At 42.0% G+C, this 25357-nt stretch overlaps 2 protein-coding genes across 3 annotated transcripts; one reads left to right on the top strand and one right to left on the bottom strand.

The window, feature by feature from the left end:
• The first annotated feature begins 66 nt into the window (after positions 1-66).
• On the top strand, positions 67-11777 carry cracr2ab (calcium release activated channel regulator 2Ab). Its single transcript, XM_069164745.1, has 17 exons — positions 67-1558; positions 2872-2983; positions 5250-5442; positions 5549-5695; positions 6370-6460; positions 6973-7068; positions 7403-7590; positions 7821-7892; positions 8102-8150; positions 8258-8334; positions 8601-9264; positions 9399-9537; positions 9957-10038; positions 10524-10638; positions 11008-11109; positions 11328-11404; positions 11529-11777. Exons 1-17 carry the CDS (start codon positions 1403-1405, stop codon positions 11614-11616), a joined length of 2448 nt encoding a protein of 815 aa, XP_069020846.1. The 5' UTR covers positions 67-1402; the 3' UTR covers positions 11617-11777.
• A 925-nt stretch (positions 11778-12702) lies between these two features.
• Positions 12703-24478, bottom strand: prmt8b (protein arginine methyltransferase 8b). Of its 2 annotated transcripts, XM_069164742.1 has the most exons (10): positions 23672-24477; positions 22797-23021; positions 21264-21419; positions 20497-20560; positions 19576-19718; positions 19118-19205; positions 17353-17468; positions 15637-15787; positions 14134-14255; positions 12703-13507 (listed from the first exon to the last, which is right to left on the bottom strand). In XM_069164742.1, the coding sequence occupies exons 1-10, from the start codon at positions 23738-23740 to the stop codon at positions 13424-13426; spliced, it is 1218 nt and encodes a 405-aa protein (XP_069020843.1). In that variant the 5' UTR covers positions 23741-24477; the 3' UTR covers positions 12703-13423. The 2 variants fall into 2 exon arrangements, with proteins under 2 accessions (XP_069020843.1, XP_069020844.1); XM_069164743.1 differs by lacking the exon at positions 22797-23021 and having other exon boundaries at positions 23672-24478.
• Between the last annotated feature and the right edge of the window lie 879 nt (positions 24479-25357).

The following is a 25357-nucleotide window of genomic DNA, read 5'->3' as shown; positions in this document are numbered from 1 at the left end:
CTTGTCAGGAACACATTAACATTCAATATACTCGGGGTCTTGACTTTGCTGTCGTCATAGTTACAGATGCAGGCTGCGTGAAGAGAGTTCACTCTGCAGCCCTCCGTCAGTGTGCGAGCAGCGGGTGGACCCGGGCTGAAAAGCCTCAGGGCCACTTCCTCATGACATCACATGGTTGCAGAATGACTTGTCTGAAGTTCATCTGTGAGGCAAGACTTCCTAAACACAGAGAACCACTGCCGCTCTGTTGATACTGAGAGCGGAAGAGAAAAAAAAGGCTTCAGTGCTCTTGTGCATATCGTTTCTAAAAGGTAAGAAGTTTCCTTCTGCTTCGTGTTTATTTAATGAACTGATTTGTGGTTCACTGCAAAGTTGTGCATCTGGTAGATGTGGTAGAAACTTTGCTTTGAGTTTTGTAGATGTTGCAAACAAATCCCCAAAACTTTACTCATGTATTATACGACTTATTGAGAAGAGTTAAGTGTTTTTGAGTAATTTTGTACTAAATAGGGTAAATACTTACATAAACCTGTTGTAATAGGGAATTTATTTGTGTTTAGAAGGGTTTCTGAGGACAGCAGGAGCAGTGCCATGTATATGTGCTATTTTTAATCACTTAGTTTTCTGCCAAGCTGAAAATCTCACCACTAAAACAAACTTTTCCTGAAGAAAAACAGATTTTTAGACTCGCATCTGACATCTGCTACTCATCATTCACTTCCACCGGTGTTTGCAACTCATCCAGAAACTTTGTCAAGAGAAACTCCACGGTAGCTCGGAACAGTGGTAACGGCACAACACCTCCTCACCTCGGTTAAGACATTAAGTTGGGATTAAAAGTAAAAACATTGCTGCAGGAGCGCCGACGGGAGACATTACAAGTTTCTGAATTCCTCTTTGCTTGTTGGTGTTGGCTGTTGGGAGTGTTGCAGGCATTACACTGTCATGTGTTCTCTATGACGGGGTATTAAGATAATCCCTTATTAAACTGTGTTTACATACCTTCATGAATGACTTGTTCCCAGCTTACTAAAAAAGGGAAGTACAGTACAGTTGTAACAAGTGTTGCATTAATGTTCTTCCACTTGTGTAACATCTTTTCCTCACTAGTTTTCTATAAAATGTCACCTTTAAAAATTCTTTAGTGAGAAGTATTAAAGTTCCACTATTTCTATCTGTCTCATAGGGACCTTCAAGCAGTTTTGAGTGTATTTATAAGCCACACGTTTTTTTCACTCATCGTCTGATGCTACTTGCTGCGTCCGTCGTCATGGCGACTGTAAGGGCCCCAGAGGACTAGATGCGGGGCCAGTGAGGAGGATCCCACTTTCTGAAGTACAAGCTGCTGACTGCACACGGTGTCCTGAAAGACGAAAAAAAAAGAAAGAAAGAAGGGCCAGGCATGGCGGCAGAGAAGGACCGAGTGAATGGCTTTGAACTGAGCCCAGGGGGGAGGAGCTCAGACTGGGGCCGCATCGCCCTGCTGGACAAGACCAAGGAGTTCTTCCAGACCTGCGACGTGGAGGGGAGAGGCTTCATCACCCGCACCGACATGAGGGTTAGAGATGGAGGCTTGTGTGCGCTTGCTTCAATTTTGCGTTTTAGGCTTGTGAAGTAAAGTTGAGAGCACCTCTATAAACTATTAGGGATCTAAGCAGTCCACTTTTTCACTCGAGGTACATTGAAGGCTTAATTTTAAAGCTGCAACAAATACGGATTTTCAGTTCATCTGCGAAATCAGTCGAGCGATTTGTCATTCAGGTCTATAAAGTGTCAGAAAACAATACAAAAAATGTCCATCAGAAGTTCTCGGCGCTCTAGTAGATGTCTTCAGAATGGTTTGTTTCTGTCTGAACAACATTTCTAAACCCAAAGAGCTTCAATTTGCTGTCATATAAAACCACTAAAATTGTAGGTAAGACCACAAAAGAGAATCACATAACTACATTTTTCAGTCATCATCAGCTTTACAAAGTGATGCAACCTTTTAGTTATTTACAGTAAAATCACAACAAAATTGGAACATAGGGTATTTAGTTTTTTTTAAGGAAGGAAAAGAAAAAATATATAGCTACCAGTTCTATATGATTACCACAGAGAGGTTTGTTTTCCCTACACACACTCATCCTTTAATGTCTCCTATCTCTCTGAAAATGCACGTATGGTCTATGAATGCATTAAGCCTCCACTAAGAAGAACAATAGGTCACGAGGACATGCTTTTACCTGCGGCACAATTTAGTCTCTTTTAATAACAGTGAAGAGCGTGCTGGAAACACTTAGTGTCACCGTTCTCGCTCATTTCTGGGATTTTTTATTTTTTTATTTTACATGACCATTGCTAAAGGAGCACTTCACCCACTCAGCGCACTCGAACAGCTCGGGAAGTGGAGGAGTATAACACCATTGATGGAAATGTTTATGAATATAATTCAGCTATCACACAAACACACACACACACACACACGCATCATTTCACAGGCTGAAATGAAAAGCAGGAACAATACATACAAGCCCCCTTAAAGCTTCAACTATGTCTGAGCTGTGTTGCCAGTTAATTAGGACAGAGCTCTTGTGAGCGTCGTGCCTTTTGTTGCCGTTGTATGTGCTGAGGCTTTACAAGAGAACTGCTGCACGGTGACACATAAAGCGCCCACTTCATGCAACTGTTTATTCAACGTGAGCTGTGTTTGGGTTGCAACAATACAGATACAAAGGTAGCTGACGTATGGGGCATTTATTTGTTTCGTTTTTTTCCTGACATAAAAGTAGATTTAAATAGATTCTAATCGAGATGTTTCACATTGCCGGTAATCAGCTCACTGCACCAGCGTTTTAAAAGTCCTGTCTGTTTATATTTTTGTTCTGGCAGAGGCTCCACAGAGAGCTGCCTCTGTCTGCGGAGGAGCTGGAGGACGTGTTTGACTCTCTGGATACAGACCGTGCTGGTTACCTCACACTGGAGGCTTTCTCCTCTGGATTCAGTAGGTTTCCTTGCCGTCTGTCAAGCCTGAAACAAGTGACAAGTCAAACATAGAGTCACGTTGAACTTTATATCTCTTAATAGTTGGCTTTCATGGAAAATGAAATGCATGTAAATCCATTCTTTTTGTGATTGAGGCCTGCTGTGCAAATGCAAAAATAAACTGAAATCTAGACTGTGAAATTTTAGCTAGCCAGAGGCCACATTGGCTACAAGTCAAATTTAATGGAAAATAACATGCTAAAATTAGTGTGTGATGGTAACACAAATACAGTGGGTACGGAAAGTATTCAGACCCCTTTAAATTTTTCACTCTTTGTTTCATTGCAGCCATTTGCTAAAATCAAAAAAGTTCATTTTATTTCTCATTAATATACACTCAGCACCCCATCTTGACAGAAAAAAACAGGAATGTAGAAATTTGTGCAAATTTATTAAAAAAGAAAAACTGAAATATCACATGGTCATAAGTATTCAGACCCTTTGCTGTGACACTCATATTTAACTCACATGCTGTCCATTTCTTCTGATCCTCCTTGAGATGGTTCTACTCCTTCATTGGAGTCCAGCTGTGTTTAATTAAACTGATTGGACTTGATTAGGAAAGGCACACAGCTGTCTATATAAGACCTTACAGCTCACAGTGCATGTCAGAGCAAATGAGAATTATGAGGTCGAAGGAACTGTCCAAGGAGCTCAGAGACAGAATTGTGGCAAGGCACAGATCTGGCCATGGTTACAAAATAATTTCTGCAGCACTCAAGGTTCCTAAGAGCACAGTGGCCTCCATAATCCTTAAATGGAAGAAGTTTGGGACGACCAGAACTCTTCCTAGACCTGGCCGTCCAGCCAAACTGAGCAATCGTGGGAGAAGAGCCTTGGTGAGAGAGGTAAAGAAGAACCCAAAGATCACTGTGGCTGAGCTCCAGAGATGCAGTAGGGAGATGGGAGAAAGTTCCACAAAGTCAACTATCACTGCAGCCCTCCACCAGTCGGGGCTTTATGGCAGAGTGGCCCGACGGAAGCCTCTCCTCAGTGCAAGACATATGAAAGCCCGCATAGAGTTTGCCAAAAAACACATGAAGGACTCCCAGACTATGAGAAATAAGATTCTCTGGTCTGATGAGACCAAGATTGAACTTCTTGGCGTTAATTCTAAGCGGTATGTGTGGAGAAAACCAGGCACTGCTCATCACCTGCCCAATACAATCCCAACAGTGAAACATGGTGGTGGCAGCATCATGCTATGGGGGTGTTTTTCAGCTGCGGGGACAGGACGACTGGTTGCAATTGAAGGAAAGATGAATGCGGCCAAGTACAGAGATATCCTGGAAGGAAACCTCTTCCAGAGTGCTCTGGACCTCAGACTGGGCCGAAGGTTCACCTTCCAACAAGACAATGACCCTAAGCACACAGCTAAAATAACAAAGGAGTGGCTTCGGAACAACTCTGTGACCATTCTTGACTGGCCCAGCCAGAGCCCTGACCTAAACCCAATTGAGCATCTCTGGAGAGACCTGAAAATGGCTGTCCACCAACGTTCACCATCCAACCTGACGGAACTGGAGAGGATCCCCAAATCCAGGTGTGAAAAGCTTGTTGCATCATTCCCAAGAAGACTCATGGCTGTACTAGCTCAAAAGGGTGCTTCTACTCAATACTGAGCAAAGGGTCTGAATACTTGTGACCATGTGATATTTCAGTTTTTCTTTTTTAATAAATTTGCACAAATTTCTACATTTCTGTTTTTTTCTGTCAAGATGGGGTGCTGAGTGTACATTAATGAGAAATAAAATGAACTTTTTTGATTTTAGCAAATGGCTGCAATGAAACAGTGAAAAATTGAAAGGGGTCTGAATACTTTCCGTACCCACTGTATCTAAGAGTTGTACAGTCACTGAATAGACTGAGCTGAACTTTGTAACATTATCCACCATATGCTACAGATCACACCAGACCAAGTAAAGCTGAGCATAAAAACCCTCATTGAAGTATGCCTTTTATTAAATATGAATTCAACCTTTCTTTTGTAAGAAGAAAAATGTGATGCTTTTTTTTTCTCAAATTTTCTCAAATAGTCTTGCTTTAAAATTCTTTGCACATTCTTTATTTGTCTTAGATCTGGAGGATTATTTTGCTGTTTCTTAAATGTTTCCCTGTTTCTTTGTGCTGAAAAATGTATATTTTCAAGCTTAAAAACTGAAGTCCACATGGTACACCTGCCCATTAATACATCAGTGCTTCGACCCTGCTTGGTCGTATTTCAGGTCAGTTCCTGCACGGGCGGAGAATCTCTGTGACCGATGACCAAAATCCGGCCCATCATGGCCCAGTCGTTAGAGCTAAGGAAGCCCTTTACCAGAGCCAATGGGAGGCCAAGCTGTCAGGAGGTGAAGACGATGAGGAGAAGCACTTCTGTATGCTGCTGGAAAGCCTGGGAGCCAGTAATGTGTTTGAGGAGTGAGTGTAATCACTGCATATCTCTTGTTGTCCTCTTCCTTTGTTCATGTGTAGGATGATTTATCCAATCTCCCTCTCTCTGTGTTGTTTTCTTCCCTCTCTCCAGTCCAGGCGAGGTGCGCAGCCTTTGGGCGCAGCTCAGGCGAGATGAGCCTCACCTGCTGTCCAATTTTGAGGAGTTTCTGTCAAGGGTCACCCACCAAATCAAGGAAGCCCACCAGGAAAAGAAGGAGATGGAGAGCGCCCTGCAAAGGTAGTAAAAAAAAAAAAAAAAAAAAAAAAAAGATTGTAGGCTATGGTCTACAAGCTTTTTTTTTCTGCCTCAAAGTGTAAAAAAAAAGTAATGTGAAAGGAAAAAAAAATACATGGAACAAGATTAAATGAAGAGAATAATAGGGAAGGAAAACTTAAACATATGGTATGCAGGAAGGATAATTAAATGCAGGGATTAAAAAGTCACATTTCTTAATTGGTTCCCACACTGTAACTTTAAGTACTGCACTTTATGAACCTTAAAGCAAATAGTCTTCTGCTTCATTAGCTACCTAAAAAAAAAAATCAGTGACATAACGCTGTGTGTGTGTGTGTGTGTGTGTGTGTGTGTGTGTGAGTGTGAGAGTGAGAGTGAGTGTTTACGTGACGGCCCCATCCCGGACCGCAGCCTGAGAGTGTTTATATGGATTTACATGGAATTCTCTATAGAACAACCCCTTTATCCATGTCAAATGACCACTAATCTGGAGGCACCCTCTCAAGTCGGACCACCTTCTGCCTGGTGTGGAAACACATTAATGATGATAATACGTCATCAATATATTCCTCCCAGTTCTGTTCGGAGATATTTTATCGTGCCATGCTGTATGTCTTTTATCGATTCACCAAAATAAGTATAATATATCTAATATCGAGAACTGTTCTTCATTGCAGGAAGGCTGCAACACATGACAGCGAGATTCGGCATTTATATGAAGAGATGGAGGCGCAGATCAAAAATGAGAAAGACAGGCTGCTACTGAAGGTAACTAAACCTCTCAAAACAGCATCTCTTTTAGCACGAAAAGAAGTTGGAGAAATATGGAGCTATTCATCCTAATATGTTGACATTGTTTTGGAAAGAAAACTGTTTTCAAACTGAAAAAAAAAGCTTCTCTGCACTCACCTCTGAGTTGAACACATGCAAGTACAAGTTGATTTTTGCGTCATCACAACTAGTTCAACATGTGACTTACACGAGTGTGATATGGAGACTTGAATCCTCCCACACTCAACCAGGCAAAAATACATTTTCTTTGACATTTTTTGTCCTGCAGTTCAACTTTTCAAAGAAAAAACATTTATATATTTATAAATTCTGGATTCTTCATGGAGAGAAAAGAAGAATGTTGAGAATTGTTGTGTTTTTTTGTGTGTGGAAAAATTATTTCATTTAGTTATTTAAAGCAGTATTTTATGTCTGGAGGGGATTTCGAACCTGAATCATGTACCACTGCTTAACCCTGTGAACTTTAACCTCTTCTTCTGGCCGCGCAGGACTCGGAGCGTCTTCATTTGCACAGCCAGGACCTGGAGCACCAACTGTTTTCAAAGGAGCGAGAGCTGGAGCAGCTTTTCCAGAAGCAGAAACGGGTGAGCGAATATGCAAAACACGTCGCACCAACATCATCCACACTACATGTACTGTAGATGTTATACAGACAAGATAACTCAAGGTGGGTAATATTCTTATCCTGAGGTGTCACTTAAAAACATGAGACACAAACATAGGACAATAAAATGTTAAAACATCAGTCAGATCCATTATTTTATCCAAGAAAAGTCCACATGATTTGTATGAAATCGAAACATGTGCGACTTTGGAGATGTGTGTTTGTGGTAGCAGTCCTTACCTCCTTAACGTGTGCCGGAGGGGATTCACACGGCGCTGGTCTATTCTCACTCCTGCGACTGTTGCCCTCTTCAGGTCGAGCTCCAGTGCCACGAGCTGAGCAGCGAGAAGCAGGAGAGCCACGTGGAGAACGTCAAGCTGAAAATGAACAACGACGAGCTGTCCCAAGCGCTGGAGAGCACCAGCCAGGAGCTGACGCTGGCCCAGGAACAGCTGACCATGCTGCAGGAGCAGGCCTCCCGGCTGCATCAGGAGAAAGAGATGTGGGTAGACACGCTATCTGTACTCATTTAAGTGATGCTTGTATTAATCATACTGAAGATACTGCAGTGTTTCCTTGACGATTAATTCCCAACTGTATTTGAGATATACCTAATCCTTAATCTGAAGCTCTCAGTTGAGATAAACCCTTAAAGAATTGAAGAAATAATGTTTTTAAAACTGCAAACATATTAACTACTGATAGTTTGTCTGTCATTCTGTCTTGTTTCAGAGAAATGTACAGAGTCACTGAAGGACTGCAGAGGGAGAAGCAAAGTCTGATGAAGCAGCTTGACCTCCTCAGGCAGGATTTAAAAACCTCACAAGCTCTTTTTCAAACCGGGGGGGGGGGGGGTCGTTGTTTTGAATCTTTTTGGCTTCTGCTTCAGTCCTAATTGTCAAATGTCATAAATCTGATTCCAGGGATTTAAAAGGACTCAGGTGGGGGCAGATAAAATTCACTTCCAGGTTCAATCTTTTCTTTTGACTTTAATTTCTGTTCTTCTTCCCCAGAGAGATGAACAAACATTTAAAGGATGAGCGGGACATATGCTGCAGTGTGGTAAGTAAACAATAGCTGCATTAAGGTGGTATCTATTATTGCATTAAACAGCTGATAAAAAAAAAAAAAAAAAAAAAACGGTAATACCGCCTCTTTGTTTAAACAAGCCTCGGACATCACTCAGAAAGAAGCAGAGATCAGGCCTTGCTGACATGTTTGATGACACCAGCCAGTCGGCAAAAAGGTGAGTCCTTTATCATCCTCTTTTAACATAACTCACCCGTCAGATTGTTTTTAAAGAATTTCCTCATCAGTGATGTGAAAATCACGTATGAAAGGAGGAAAAACAGAGGGTATCTGATTCTATACACTTACAAAAATCAACTAAATCAACATTTTAGGTTAGCCAAGATGAAAATCAGAAACTATTGAAGGCTTTGGGCTCCAGATTTTCCTCCTGGTTAAGTGAATTGATCCAATATATCCTCTGTTTCTCCTCTGTTCCTAAAGATCCCCACTGTTGGTGGACGGGTCCTACCAGTCTCTGGAGGCCTTGCCTATAGAGCACCTTCAAATCGTGTTTGTCGCTTCCTCCTCCTGTAGTGAAGACGACACCACAACCACCTCCGCTTCTTCCACCACTATTGCCAGCACCCCTGTATGTCAGCAACGCCCTGCAGTGAAGAAAAGCTCGGGCTTGGCCAACGGTTGTTCCAAAGAGCATGATGTGAAGGCAAATGCCAAAAAGGTGTCCGGTAAAATGCCCGCCACCAAGAAGGCGATGGGGAAAGACAGAGAAAGATCAAAGAGGGTGGAAATTGAGAAGAAGGTCGGGACAGGAGAGGAGGCGTTGGATGCGCCGCCAGACGGGTGGCCCCTCGGCCGGGTCATCTCCATCGAGGAGGACCACCTCCCCCACCTGCTCCAAGGCGGACCCCAGCCCTTGATGCACCAGCTCAGTGAGGAGGACAACGCTGAGGATGAGGATGAAGAGGAAGCACAGACTGACATTGAATCTAGTGTCGTCATGGCAGCAGAACCCTCTGCCGCCCCACCCTCCAGTCAGGTTCCAGTGTCGACAGGAGTTCCCCCTGCGAGGAAATCCCGATTTACCCGAGCGAAGAACCCACTTGTGCCTCCCAGAGGGCACCCTGTCGGGAGGGAGACCCCGCAAGTACGAACACAGCTTTGGAGCTTCAAATAAGTTTTAATGTGTCATCGCATGCAGAGGTAATGAACCAGAATTTTTGGTCTGTCTTGAGTTTTTTTTTGTCTTTTTTTTTTTTTTTTTTTTTTTATCATTCTCAGAAGGCAAAAGAAAGAGCACTGTTTGCCCCAGATCGTCTATTTAAGGTGATCCTGGTTGGAAACTCCAGCGTGGGAAAGACATCCCTGCTCCGCTCCTTCTGCGAGGGCCGTTTCGACCCTTCCACAACTGCTACTGTGGGTGAGAAGAAAGACATTGTGACTGTGTTGTATGTTTTTGAACAAACCTGAAAGGCATGTGTGTGCTTGTGGATGCTGACACAGAAGATTGTTGGGTGACCTAACGTCACATGGAAGGGCTTTTGAATTCACGCTGCCCGTATAAGAGCCCTGGCACACATTCTACAGCAGATTATGTCACTTCTGATAAAATTTTCTTTTATCCTCGCTTTCATCTTTTTCCAATCCTCAGTGGAGCCCTGTTATCACCACCCTGCCCCCCCTCCCCCACCTCCTCTCCTCTCCTGAAATGAGGCCCAATCAATATCACAGTTTGACCTCGAGTGGCGGTTTATTGCTCTTTTCCTCGAGAAAGAATAAAGATAACTCCAATCGAATTTAAAACATTCAAACAAAAATAAACCAAACTCTTCTGACCAGGTATTGACTACACTGTGAAGACTTTAACCCTGGACAACTTGCAGATCGCCATGCAGCTTTGGGACACTGCAGGTCAAGAGAGGTGAGTGACAAAATAATTCAGTTAATGTGTTGGATATTTTAATGCCGGCAATACTTCAGCAAATTCACCAAGAAAATAACCTCGTAGTCAAAATTAGGGAATTATGATTGTCATATTAATTATTAGTTTACAAATCACAACATGTCCAAAGACAAAGAATCTCCAAGGCAAAAATAAAGTCTACTTTTATGTACTTAAATATCAGTAAGTACATTTCAAAGCGCATACAATTCCCCTAGTAGTGGACTGGTGTAAAAAAAACCTCTCTTTTTTTTGACACTTTATTGCACTTAAAATGTGTTTGTATTCTTTATAAATACATCACAAAACAGTATTTGATACTGTGCAGTTATTGTTATTTAAAAGGACAGGATTTATTTTACATTTTTCAATATAGTATCACATAGTGTCATTGAGATGCACTTGCATGAAGTAAACTTAAAATAGGCTAATGTGCTGACATTGAAGCCCTGCCATCGCCACAGGTACCGCAGCATAACCAAGCAGTTCTTTCGCAAGGCAGACGGCGTTTTGGTGATGTACGACGTCACGGTGGAGGAGAGCTTCAGGGCTGTGCGGCCGTGGCTCGCCAACATCCAGGTCGGACCTTTTCACACACAATGTCCTCGACAGCTTTTTTTTAAATTATTTTTATTTCATTTTATGCGTCGTCTTTGGAGATTGTAGTGGTTTGTTGTTTTTAATTTGACATTATACTTATTTACAAGTGTATCACTTTTATCTGTATTATTTTGTTGTATTACCACTTGCCATTAGTCTAGCATTTCAATTATCCAAAGATCCACTTATTTTGGAGCTTGACGGATTAAAAATTGAGGTATATCGACCTAAACTGAGTCAATTGTGACCATTTTTTAAATTAATCTGTCTCCCCAACTCGATGGAAGTTGTATACTACATAGCTAAAGAACCCCTCCAGGAATATTAACCTGCTCTTTGTTTACTCAGGAAGCTGCAGGAGAAGGGATCCCTGTTCTCCTGCTGGGCAACAAGATGGACATGGGTGGAGACAGGGAGGTGTCGTTTAAAGAGGCTGAGCAACTTGCTTGTGTAAATCTAAATTAAAGCTCATGAATAATTGATCAGGGACGGTTTTTAATTTCTTTGTGTTTGATTGCTTTTACACAAAATCATGATAAATGCAATTGAGTGGTTCCCTTTCAGGACATTCCTTTCTGTTTTAATCTCAACACAAAGCTGCAACTATTGACACTTTTGTACAGGATAACCAGTATGTCTGACGATTTTTGTGTGCATCTCGTGTTTAGGACAACAAGGTGATGTTTTTTGAGGTCAGCGCCTGCACAGGCAGTAACGTGACAGAGTCCCTGACACACCTGGCCAGGTAAGATCATGTCGTGTCGGTGTGAAAAATTGCTAATGCAAACCAAAAAAAATGCACAAAGATTGGTGGTGCTAACATGCAGCGGCCTCTCTCTTTTTCACTCTGTGTTTCTGCCTTTACTCAGATTGTTAATGGAGCAGGAGGACAGGGTGAGAGACAAAACGGTCATCCTCAGCACTCAGCCCATAAAAAAGAAAGCCTGCTGCAAGTGAAGACCAACAACAACAAAAAGAACAAGTTAAAACCTTGGAAGACATCTACCTGCAGTCTCACTTTACTGAGTTTAGCTCATTTTTGGACAGTGGACATTCTTAGTGTCTGAAGACGGAAGTAAAATCAGTATTGGACTGGTGTAAAAACCTCTTCTTTTTTTTTTAATAAACAGGCCCAGAAAGGCAGCACATGTTGCGGTGAACACGATGGACTGTTTTGCCAACAAACTGCCGTCAAGCTCAAATAATGAGGCTCAGAGAAGCTTGTTTGCAGGAAAAACAAGGAGCCGCACCACCACCTGTAAATAATTGGAACTCACAGTGATGTTGACCTTTGACCTGAAGATCTAAACAGTTCATTTGCTGAGCCAAAGTTCCTGAAAAAAATTGCATGGACAGGCATCGGTTAATGTGAGGTGACAGTAACCTTAACCATTAGCAGGTCATCGTTGGTACTAAGTAAATGTTTTTGCCAAATTTGAACAAATTCCCTAAGGGCGTTCTGGATATATTGGACTCACAAGAACGGGACGGAAAGATGAGATGAACATGGGGTCTCAGTGACTTTGACCTTTGACCGCCAAACTCTAATCAGATTGGTGGTCAAAGTGAAACGATTGCGCCACATTTGAAAAAAATTCCATCCAGGCGTTTCTGAGATATCATGTTCATGTAAACGTGTCAAATTGAGGTCACAGTGATTTGACCTTTGTCCCCCCCCCAAATGTAATGAGTTCATCCTTGGTATCAAGTGAATGTTTTTGCCAAGTTTGACCAAATTCTCAAAGTCGTTCTTGAGATATCGCGTTCACAAGAACGGGGACAGATGTACGGACCACCCAAAAACATAATGGCTCCGGTTGTGCCTATTGCTGGGGCAGAGGCATACAAATATAAACATAGTCTGTATTATAATAATGTCAAGATATACCTTCACCCCAGGAGACAAGTCATAAATATATTGTAGCTTTTTCACAACTGAATGTTAGCTTTAAACTTCTAATTCCTCGGCATTTGTCTGAGGTCGTTCGAGACATGTTATGTAGCAAAAATAGTAGATTTAAATGAAAAATCATGTGAGAAAAATCTGACTTGATTCTTTGACATTTTATTCATCTTTTTTCATATTCTTTGTTCCTCCGATCCCCAAGACAAAGTGGTACATGACATATTGCATCTGTTTGTTACTGTTCTGAGGCATTGTTCTGTTTTATTCTGGCACTGCATTCCAGTTGTTCTGAATTGTCATCAATTAAAGAAATTCATTAATTACATTTCACATCTCTCTGAAATCAATTAAACGAAAAAAAAAAAGTTTCACATGCAAATATCAAATAATAAAATAAAACACAATTAATTACTCTACTTTCTATACAATTTTACAGTTTGCTATAAATCCTCACAAATCACTAAAGGAAAAACACTTGGTGTCCGTGCTGTGACCCTCTCGGCATCACACAGACTTTCTAATTAGCTACACCAACAATATAAAGACTCATAAATAATCAAATTCCCAGAATCTAGTGGGGAAATCAAATCAAGTTGATGTAGGACGTTACATTCAAACCATGTGCCCCGGTCGATCAAGTTGGTACAGATGATGACACTATTGCTGACAGATACGTGCCCGTTCTGATGACATCACTTAGATGCTGGCTTGACGGCATCCAATCAGATGCGCCCGTTTGCCCTCTGAGGCCACCTGGAATGCTTTTCGGAGAGCCTGTGCCCTCCCCCCTCTCCTAGGTGTGTCCAGAGGGGCTCGGGGTTGGTCCGCACCAGGGCCTTGCTCTTGTCCTTCTTGTTCCTAGCGCATTTTATAGTCGTGGGAAATGGCAGCCTCACATAGCTGTCCTTTAAAGTCCAGCTCGAGGGTGAACTCCAGGTCGCGCTGCAAAGAATAAAAGGAAAACACATAAATTCCTGTATCTATAAATGCTGCTGTAGTGAAAGAATTTCCCCTTGAGGATTAATAATCTATCTATCTGTCTATCTATCTATCTATCTATCTATCTATCTATCTATCTAAAAGAATTGCCCACTTTGTATAAAAGTTCTCTCACACAACAACAAAAAAAGCAGCTAGCCTGGCTGTGTCCGACAAAGTCCGCCTACCAGCGCTTCTAAAGCTCACTAATTAACACCCTACATATTTAATACATCCTAAAAATGGAAGTGTAAAAACAATATTTGCAGTTTTGCGGGTGCTATGTGCCGGCAATTTCCTTGCTGGAACCAAGATTGGAAAATCTGAAACTCTTTCTAGTCTTTGTGCCAAGTTAAACTAGCTGGCAGCTATTTGTAGCCTTAAATTTATTTAACAAATGTGAGAATTATATCAGCACTCTTGTTTTATTCTCTGGGAGAATATACGTATTTTCTGAAATCTCCCATTTCAAGTCATGTTGTTGATGCTGGACGTACATTTAACGCCAACGACACTGTGCTGTTGCCGGTTTAACTCGAGTGAAGGATCTGAATGCATCCTGCAGCACTCTTTAAAATCTCAACTCTTACCACATTCTTCTCATTGGGTCTGACAGCAATACTGCCAAAGATCTCCTCTCCCTTCTTGACAGTTAGGTAGTCCTCTAAATAAAACACGGTCTGCTTCCAGTGTGTGCTGGGAGCATCTGGAGCTGAAGATAGGACGGGCAGAGATGAAGGAGGAAGGACAGATGATGAAGAAGATGATAAAGAGAGAAGGTCAAATCGGGTTTAGAGGGTAGAAGAGAGTAGAAGAGGGAAGAGGAGTTAAGGGAAGTTAAAAGATTTACAGAGCAGCTCTGATGGACACTAGACTGCCTGGGGCGTGTTAGCACGGAGGACATTTACCAGCAAAGTGGCCGAAATCCACTCAGCCAGTGGGAGAAATACAGAGGCAGAGAGGAGAGAACTCCTTCGGTGACGCTCAGCTTCAGCCCAACAGACATAGCCAAACATAGAACCTCCTCTACACAATATTATGTAAGCACTGGATGCATGAATGTGTTAACGTGAGCTTATATAACAGCTTAGCTGGCCTCACTATAACAGGTGTCCTCAACACCGCGTTTAGAGGTGTTTGGTGATGCCGTTGGCGCAAAAGCTGGTTTGGTTCCAGCAGAGCGTGGCCAAGAGCTAAGACGGAGAAGTGCAGGAGCTTCCCTTTAATATTCACTGATTTGCTGCTCAAAAAGTGGCCGCAGGGTGAGTTTGTTGAACTTAGCCCGCTTCATGTATCTTAATTTCCTGCCATTTTCTGGTGTCTTCCAAGGAAATCAAAATTTAAAGGGTTCACCTAAACCAAGCAATTAAAAAAAAAAATTATAATTCTCATTAACATGTGGCGGTAGGTTTTTATTTTTTTCAGGTTTTGAGATTTGTGCCCCACTGAACACCGTCATCAGATTTCAGATGCAATTTCTTTCATTGAAAGTAGTTCCCATTCAAATCCATCACAAGTTCTGTGAAGCAGTGCTAATGTTTCAAAAAGGAAATGTGGTTTTTTTGTAGAATGAAAATTTGATATGGTGTGAGTGTAGTATTATACATAGTATGTTAAAGGTATTAATCCCTGTACAATCCAATGTGGATTTGGAGGAGGTTTAATTTTTGTGTATTCCTTTGTTTCCAAAAGTATCATTACATAAACTCTCACGCCACAAGTGAACATTCAGTTTTTTTATAGCGAGTTTAGCACTTGTTTTATTTTATGAATCAAATTAATTGTGTTAGAGTGACTAGATTTCCTTCCTCTTTTCACTTTTTGTTACCATGTCTGCTGTCTCCCAATTGGCTAAATATTCTGAAAGACAATCCAAGGAAGTGTTGCCCTTGACGACTACACGTCCAGACACAGTTTTACGAGGGTGGAGGAAATAATCTCAGAGACAGATATGTCAATAAAATGAACTACGTAGTTATAAATGTTAGAAGTGAGGTTTTTTTTTTTGTATTTGGTGAAATCAGCAGCTGAATGTTATCATAGGAATTAAATTATTTTTTGAATTACTAATTTAAAAATGAGTTCAGCCTCACCAGTGGAGAAGCCAGTCTTCTTGTGACATTTGGTGAACTCAATGTTGAAATAGGTGACCAGAGCGTGGACGTAATCATTGCGCTGGATCTGCAGACAGAAGGCTGAGGTAAAGGACAGGTCCTCTGGCTTCACAGTGTAGATGTCCACTTCCTGTAAAAAAAAAAAAAAAATGGAAAATGTTTTTTGAGGTTATGTTTTATTTTGTGAAGAGTCCGCAGGAGTGTACGACCACAGACACAAGTGCTCACAACTTGTTACCACCACTCACCATCACACACACACACACACACACACACACACAGTACATGTATATGTCAATCAGTCTTGATTATTCACTAGGATTGTTGTGCGCGCGCGCGTGCGCGGTGTGTGTGTGTGTGTGTGTGTGTGTGTGTGTGTATGCGTGTATGCGTGTTTGTGTGTGTGAAAGCCCACAGGTTGAATCACGGCTGGCAATCGAAGCCTGCTCACAGTACACATGCTGTGTGGGTGTCCTCCCTCACGTCTACTAGGGAGGGAGGCTTTGTGCGAGTGTGTGTGTTATATCAAGCGCTGCCTCATGGATATAGCCGCAGTATAAAAGTAGGGTTTTTTGTTACATGCAAGGCGTTTCAGCGAGTCCAAAATAGAAGAGGAGCAAGTGTGACTGTGCTTCGCATGTAGATGATGTTGTATTTAAGAGGATGGGAAGGGATTTTACACCGCAACATGTTCATCTTGCCCGGCCTATCGGGCTACGGATCACTCGGCCATGTGGCTTCAGCATGACAGATTGTGATTTAACACCTCTGTCCTTTCCAATGATACCAGGCCCGTATCGTCTACAGCCAATTGTAGGAGGGAAGAAAAAAGTCCTTGAGAGCAACTTTGTAATTTTAGCGTGTGAGGAATGACTGGCAGTTTGAATTAAGACGGGGTGAAGTGTCAGCATGAGGATGGGTGGGGGGGGGAGGGGTAAGGGTGAACTACACATACATGTGAAAGAGACGCAGGCAGTGAGAATTAGTGTCAGTAACTACCTGGTGACCGGCCCTCCATCCCGACACGTAAATCAACTTTTTGGACACAAAAGGACGCCTTACCAAAGTGACGATGAGTCCATTTCATTCCCACTGGTGACTCAATGTCTGCTATTGTGTGACATCGCCACATCACACAGAGGGAGAGACGGAGTGAGACCTCCCTGTTCGCTTACACTAGTGTGGCCTGACATTGTCCAAATCAGAGAATGTGACAGAAGATGAAAGGAGGGAGTGATTATGAAGGAAAGTGAGACTCCAAAATAATACAAGAAAGAGAGTAAAAAAAAAAAGAATGACGACATTGGCTACTCAAAACAGACAGAAACATGATATAAAGCAGAGAGAAAGGGCGATGAGAGATAGGTAAGGGCAAAAACAAAAACAAAAAGCTATCACCTCTTTCAAGGCTCTTGTCCTTTGTTCATTTGTGAGATGAAAGACAAGCCACTGTTGTATCTTCAAGCATGAAAACAGAGCCGCAGACTATTACAGCTCACCAGAAACCTCTATTATGTACTAGAAAATAGTGTGAGTAGACAGGTGGTGTTCAGAAGTAATGGGACTTGTGATTGTGTCTGACATTTTGTGAGAATTAATGTACACAAAAGATTTTTTTTTTTTTTTTTTTAATCGTTGCTTGCCTGGATATGTGCCACAAACACAGTTTCTTTCATCATTTACGAAAGGACTCACCTTCAGGAGGCAGGTGTTACTCACCACCTGCTTGGGATCTACCACATCTACCAGAGGCTCTTTGATGGCCACATTGCGAATGCAACTCATGTCGAACCCATACACGTTTTCCCACCCTGTGCATACAAAAACATCAATAAAACACATGCATGTAGTATGCGCTTTCTGGGTTTGTTACCTCTTGAATTTTCGTACAAAGCACTGTTCTCTCTTGTTCCTGCCAAACTGTCAGCTCAAAAGAAAAAAAAAAAGAAAAAAAAAGTAGCAGAGAAAATAAAACAGAGCACTTAACCCTGCCAGAGAGAACAATCCACTTGTGATGTCTTTCTGTCTTTCCAGCAAGACGAGCCCTTCCGAAAATAAACTCAGGCCTCCTCCACCATGTCTAGCTGACTTCTTTTTTTTTATTTATAATTTGAGCTGAAAACACACCATACACTCTTCCCTCCCCCGTTCCCTCTGTCCCTCCACTCCACCTTGCTTTGTCAGGGGGCCAAACACTGTATGACGAGAGGGAATATGCCACCGACGCAGAGAAACTAAAAATAAGAGTGCGAGGGTTTGGGTAGACAGAATTTTTGGGGGGATTTGTGTGAAACAATATACCTCCATGTGTATGTTTAGATGTAATAAAACAGAGGAAGTCCACCTGCGCAGTTAAAAGAAGCTATTGACCCAGATTCGATGACAATGTCTGAAGTGTAAATGGCACCTTTAATATTGCTGCCTCGATCTGCATCACAAGGTTGAGGTCAGCACTCCCGCTTTGAAAACTATTGAACACATGGGTTGAGTTTCGAGCCATGAATGTAGCGTAAGAAAAAGGCACCACAGTGTTTTAAATACTTCTGGTGCATTGTAGAGACTTCAATGGTGGAACTAATTGCATTATTAAAAAAGTAATTTGTATTCGTTTATATATTGGCAACAAGTCAGTTGCACATAGAGGTTGGGTTACCAGTTTGTGAAAAAAATATTTTTGCCTGTGTATTCCAGCATCATTTTTATTTGTTGGTTTGGCATAATGCTACTAAGCTATGTCAGTAAAACCACTTTTCAACCACTTCTACAGAAATTCTGCTGGCTAAATTTTGGTATGAACATTCACAAACCTAAACTTTACTTGTTATTGTGGTAAAGAAACTTTTTTTTTTTTTTTTTTTTTTTTAATGTTAATAAGCTGTTACACACCAGCCAAAGTTTTGTCCTTATGAATGGCTTATTTTGGTCAATTAAGCATTAAAGCAGCTCTTGTGTGTTTGCAGACTTCCGCAGGTCCCGTTAAACATCTTTCGGCGTGTTGTTTTGGTTTAATGGCCTGCGTCTTTACTGTTTGGAGTCAGAGTCTCTGTGTTTTCAACTAAAATAATCCCACTGTGTGTTTTAACTGCTCACCACCAAACAAGTAGCAAATATCTGCTGAGCACAATGGAGCAATTAGAAGCTACAGAAACACATTTTCCCCTCACAAGTTGGTAGAGACCAAATAAAGCTAGAAGAAGAGTAAATTTAAGACATGCGAGTTCTGTTGCCCCCTAGTGGCCAAAGTCCTATTTGGTAACGGCTAAAGAACACTTTTTGAAGTGTAACTTAGAAAGAGGAACTACATTCTTTACACATTGATTTTCCTTCGTTTGCATTGTGGCCATTAGTTATGCAGAATGGATAGAAAGACAAAGAGACAGAGCAAGAAGGGAGCGATGACTTTGCAAAACTAGAACAGAAAAAAAACTAGAACAGCATTACATTTACCATAATTACTCACAATGAATCTTAAAGTCCTTGTACTGCCTGTCTTCAATGGCCACCACGTAGAGAGCTGCTCTGTCAGGGAACATCAGGCCGCCGGGTTTCTGAATTCAAGAAAAAGTTTCAGGTATCCAGTGCGCGCACACACACACACACACACACACACACAAAGGCCATCCATCATCTTTATTGTTCACACACCTGGCATGTAATGTAAGATCACACGTGCTGAGCCTAAAGCCCACTGGCAGCTAGTGGGGTTAGAAAGCAGATCACTCATGTATGACCTCAGCATCTGGGCACTGATACGTGCACGCAACCGGACAGTAAATCCTCTACTTCATCACTGTCTGGTCTGCTTATGTGTCAAAGGCCTCATATGCCCGCCCAGCCAGCTACACGAAAACACACTCACACTCACACACACACACATATTAAGCCGAGCTCCCCAAGCCCCCAGCAAAACCTTCCTACCAGCCACTTGTCCCTGGCGAAGATGACTGTGTTGAGCATGGATTCGTAGAAGAGGCAGTAACCCATCCACTCTGAGATAATAATATCCACCTTGTCCACGGGCAGCTCCACCTCCTCCACCTTGCCCTTGAAGATGGTAATGACTGCAGTGTGGAGAGCCACAAAACAACAGGCAACAAATTGCTTCACAGTTTCTTTATCACATTAATGCTAATCGGACAAAGACTCCATTCTCGGAGGACATTTGTTACCCCGCCCTGGGATTGCTGTAAATTAGTACATCTTAATTAATGTTCTCATCTTGTGCCTCGATGTTTTATGCATGCATCTTGTTTGTCTTGTTTTCCATTTTCCATTCTGACGTCTCTGACCCATCATATGGAGATATAAGGAGATAAGAAGGACACATCCTAAATACTATCTAGGTAAAACAAAAACAAAAAAGACACAATACAGTAGGCAATTCAGCATGATCAGAAACTACTGCACACTTTATGAGAAAAGTATCGGAAGCAAATGATAAACTAGCTTAATGGGGAAAATGTGTTTTGTGCTCTACACGTTTCTGAAATTTTAATCCCAAATATTAAATTAAACCTGGCCTAAAGTCAAATGTGCAGGTTATGAAACTGACCATCTACTGCCAGTCCTCCATCTGCAAAGTTCAGGGTGGTATTTTACAATGCTAATCAGCCCCACTGAGGGAATTCTGATTGATGGCAAAGATTATGGTTACTTGACATCAGAGACGAGATGCCAGTTAACCATCAGCACTGTTACTAATATTGTCAAGTGTGACGGTAATATTGGAAATATGCTGATTTTTCACGCTACTTCTGATCCTGATGTGTTTGCACTGTTCTGCATCCAGACAGATATATATATGATATATAGTGGCAAAGGAAAATCACTGCAACTTACCATTGTGTAGGTGATTGGACTTGATAATCTTCTCTGAATATTCAGATATACTTGAACATTCAATCTGTGGGCACAAGGATGAAATTACATATCTGGTTAAAAGGTTGTCAGAACTTAAAACTGTTAAAGAAAAGTGTCATAAAAGACTCTTTAAATTGATGTGTGCATGTTTCCTGTTTCTTAGTAAGTAAAAATCATCAATGGAAACGAGCAGCCAGGTTTTCATCTACCACATTCCCTCCCCGTATAGAACAGGTTCACCTTTGGGATAATATCTAAAGGACAAATTTAATCAAACCCTGCTAATCCATCTAAACTCTATTGTCCCTGGTTGCTCACCTCAGACCCGTTGCTGCATGGAAACTAATACATATTTTTGCTCTCCCATCCATAAGTGTAATACAGTATATGAATCATACATAACGGTGGGGGGATTCTGACGGTAATGTATAACCTGTGACTTGCAGCCCTGCGCTGACGGGAGCCAGAGGTCTCTTATCGCCTCTGTGTGTAAGATTGTCTGAGGGAGATCACCAGTTTCTGGACTAGACTTTTAAAAGGGAGGACATTTATTTGTCTGTGTGTGCATGTATGTGTTGAACATTGGGGAAGGAAAGGCTTTGCATGGGATATAATAAGCCAGCTATTATATTATTTTTGAACACCAAAAGGTGCGCAGTGCTCTTCCCATGTAGATTTAAACCAAAGCGGTGAGTGTTAGATTACAGTGAAGTATTTGTTTGTGGTCTGATTTCTATTTGTCTCACCCCGTAAACGTGTTTGGCACCGGCATTGGCAGCGAACATGGAGAGGATCCCTGTGCCGCTACCAACATCCAGGACGATTTTATCCTTGAACACGTGCTTGTTGTGGTACATGGCGTTCCGGTAGGTCAGCGTCCGCACCTCATCTTTCAGCATCTCCTGCGTTCGAGAAAAAACTACAAGTTAATAGCTGTAATATATAATCATTCTTACAGTCTTGACACACATGTAAATGACTATAGATTCTAAACTAAACTAGTGGCCCCCTAAAGAATGGTGTCATTCAACAAAACGACAAAGGAATACATAATGTGACATAATTGACATACAGATGTTCACGTCTTGTGCTAAAAGTGGGCAGTTTCATATCTCCAGCATGTGAATATGCAATTTGGTCACGTGTAGTGAGGTAGCGAAGGCAGTATTTAGGGCAAAAGCCTCAGTGACAGTGGCAGAGCTTCTTGAAATAGACAGGAGTACAACACAAAGCCTTTGGGGACTGCCTGATATCCATCTCCCTGAGCCCATTCACACATCCCACTTTCTTGCTTTGCACTCCTCTAATCAGGACACTCTCTTTGTCTGCAAGCAGACAAAAAGATGACCCACATGCTAAATATGGACACTATTTAAAAAGGTCTATATGTCCCTAAACTTTTCCACTACCACCTCTGCACGAGTCAAGGTCATTAGTTAGGCTATAGCCTTAGCAGCTCATTGTAAATGGATGTAAAACAGTAAACGAAAGATACAGATAGTTTAAACTTACAGAGTGCTGAATAAGGGCTATTACCGAGCATCTTGACTATTTTGTGCAAGTTGATAATGGAAAAACCTCTTCTTTTGCTATGTCTGTTCACGAGGACGGATAATCCAGCAACTCTATTTCCCTTCAATATTTACTTTTAGTTTAGTTTGGTTGTTTGTAGGTGGACAGCAGCCTCTGAGGTTAATGTTTAGAGTTGATTTTAATTTGTGGGAATAATATTGTTCCATTTTGACATCTGAATAAAGTGCATTTTTATTCAAGGTGAATAAACAGCTTTAAACTTTCATCGTTTGAGAGATGATGCGGTTATTGATTTTAATGATGTTAAACTTTATGCTTAAATATTCCATTCAAACTCATGTTTGAACAGAAGTTTTGAAAGCACTGGAGGACTCTTCTTAGCTTATATTTTTTACTGCGCTTGGATCTTTGTTTTGTTGTTTTCAGCCGATGTTTAGGCGTAAACTTTGCTTTTGGAAAGTTGTACTGTTATCTTAAAATTGATTTTCATATTCAAGGTACAGAGGACTTGAAATGAAGTGTCTGTATGTGTCATTTTCTTTGTTATATCTATGCCACAAAGATATGGATCATCATAATCAAACCTATGGAAATGATGGTCATAAATCAGCTGAGATTTTTCACGTATCTTATTGCAAGAAACTAACAGGGTTGAATCTCCTTTGGCAGAATTAACTGGAGGCATCTGGTGTCATTCTCTTACTCTAATCATCGCAAGCTGCCGTTTGTCATTCTGGTCTGCATACCTCATGGATGCCAAAGTGGGCATAGGAGTCAAAGTAGTAGTCCCGTGATGTCATTTCCTCCGGGCTAATGAACTTGGCAATCTTGCCTCGACCGGGACAGGTGGCCAGGGCTGCTACATGAGGCGTGTGGGGGACGCAGGGCACATAGTGGGTAGTAGGCACTGGTTTGGGCAGTGGGGAGGGCTGGGCAGACTGGGAGAGGGGGGAAATGACCGGCTGTTGCCGCTGTGAAGGAGAAATAGGAAAGAAACAGCGGGACTTTGTGTCAGAATTTAGACATGGCAGACAGTAATGAGTCCAAACGCAACCGGTTCATCAAAGACAATTACAGGCAGGGTCGTTTGGAGAGAGTGGACGTGCCTGCACGTTCATACGGGGCTTAGAGAGATATAATGAAATGCAAACCGAAAGGGAATAAAACAAGAAACAGTCAAAAATGCATACAATCGTAAAACCTTTGTCTTTGCACCGACGGGAGACTTGCTATGGTTGGTGATCACTCAGAGAAGAGCCGGATTCAGGTTCCGTTTCAGCACCAAGGACAGCGAAAATAACCACGTTCAGTACATCCAGTGCAGATCATTTAACCTACATGCAAATCTTCTCCATGCATTATCTCTCTTATTGCAATTACAGGAGTCTGACGAGATCAGCCGTAACATCTGCAGGACGCTGGGAAATGCACTTTCCTTTGCTTGCACGCCATCGGTGCAACATTTATTCTATAGGTGATCATGATCCAAAAAAAAAAAAAAAAGGCAAATAAAGATATACATAACATTCAAGTCGTATATGTTGTCACCATAAAAAATAATGAGACTTAAGAGTGCTCCAGTCCCGCTATTACCGGGTGCAGGACACCACAAGGTCCCTACCTCCGCGCTGTCCGCCTCCGCCATCTTCCGCCGTAGCAGCAAACAACGTGACGAATGCCTCAGTCCCATGAGAGCCGGCGAGATTTAGGCTACAACTCTTTAAAGTGTTCGGAGGGTCTGAAATTCTAATAGAAACGTGTCAAAAATCAACGCTAAGGCACGGCACATGTGTCTGAAGCACATGTAAAGACTGAAGAAAAAGAAAAAGAATCACAGTTTAGACCAAATTAGCCTAAATCCATCACCCCCTAGAAAAGTTGTGAAATGGGTTTGCGCGACGTGAAACGTTCGGTTATCCATACTGTAGATGTGATACAGGTTGTTCGAGTGGGAGGACTCTATTGGCTAGTAGGAGAGCGGTTGATTGGCTGGAGAGACCGTGGTGCGACTCCCAAGGTTGTAGGTTTGATAGCAGGAGTACATTTATCCACTGGCTCTTACACCGTTCATGATACGTCTCTGGTTTGGTGCATTCGAGAAAATGCAAAGTGACACCCACGACCACACACAAAGAGGCATCCAGTTGCGCGCTAGAAACAAAACTCTTGCAAAACGCTTCTTCTTTTTCACTTGGAAACACTCCGGCACTGAGACTCCCGACACCTAAAGCCGACCAATGCCCATCTTCTTGTGCGCCTTGAAAAAGTCCTTTAATCCCGATTGGTTTACCGGAGAGAAAGTTGGCTCAAACTGCGAGTGTCCGCCACGAGCCCCGCCGAAGACGTGAAATGAGTGGTGACAAAAATACAACTGTCTCCAAAAGGAATCCATCTCTGCTTCCCCAAAGACAGATGCCTCCTCACGCCAGACTTTCCCACAGAAGCCCACGCTCTCCCGGCAACCAGTGAGCTTCTCAGCCGCTCGATTATATAACATAGGTGTTTATGTGCTGGAGGGAAAATTATCTCATAATTTCATCCATCTGGTAATATACTTTATTACCGATGGTGCGAAAGCCCTATTGTTATTCAAGCGATTATTTTTATTCTCAGTAAGCAACTGCATTTTTTTTTTGTTTTTTTTGGAGTCTTTATCATACTTCAAAACTCATGAAAGTTTGTGCACGCGTCTCCCCCGGCGAAAGATTTCGTATTTTGGTGGAGTCGCGAGTGGACGTGGCCAAGAGGCTCCCCATAAATATTCATTCAAATACGACAGTTATTGGTGAGCTCCATCGGCGGTGCTTAAGAACATCGGCCCACGCGTCACACTCGAGGATAATGTGTGCACATCCACTTTATCACACACAAACCAGTGTGGGGGCAGGAGCACATAGGCAGGAGTGAGAGCAGTGGACACACGACTATTGATTGCTTTACAAGCCTCACAAAGCTGTTAACATGATAAAGATGTGCGATACCTTGTTGGGTTCCATTATAACCCTAAGTTGTTAAAAAAAAAAAAACTAGTAGCCAAGGGCTCACTGATGCTGAATTTTAGCTGTGGCCTTGTTAGAGGTGGTTCAGGTGACCTAAATACCACAAGTTAAAACACCTTGACATCTACCCGTCTTTGTGCAAAACACCGAACGTGGCATCTTCTCCAACAGCCATTGACCATGAAAGTCAGTGTAATTGTTTTATAGCAATCTAGTGTATGTAACTAGTGTATGACTATAGTCTACGTTACATTTTTGCGAGTTACATCCAAAGTATGCACTAAAGAGTTGCTGTCAAATGCTTTACA

Source organism: Embiotoca jacksoni, unplaced genomic scaffold (assembly GCF_022577435.1).
Source record: "Embiotoca jacksoni isolate LCO1_2020_lvr unplaced genomic scaffold, fEmbJac1.0.p SCAF_32, whole genome shotgun sequence".
In the NCBI taxonomy this organism is placed as follows: domain Eukaryota; kingdom Metazoa; phylum Chordata; class Actinopteri; family Embiotocidae; genus Embiotoca; species Embiotoca jacksoni.
This window is presented reverse-complemented; position numbering and strand designations above follow the sequence as displayed.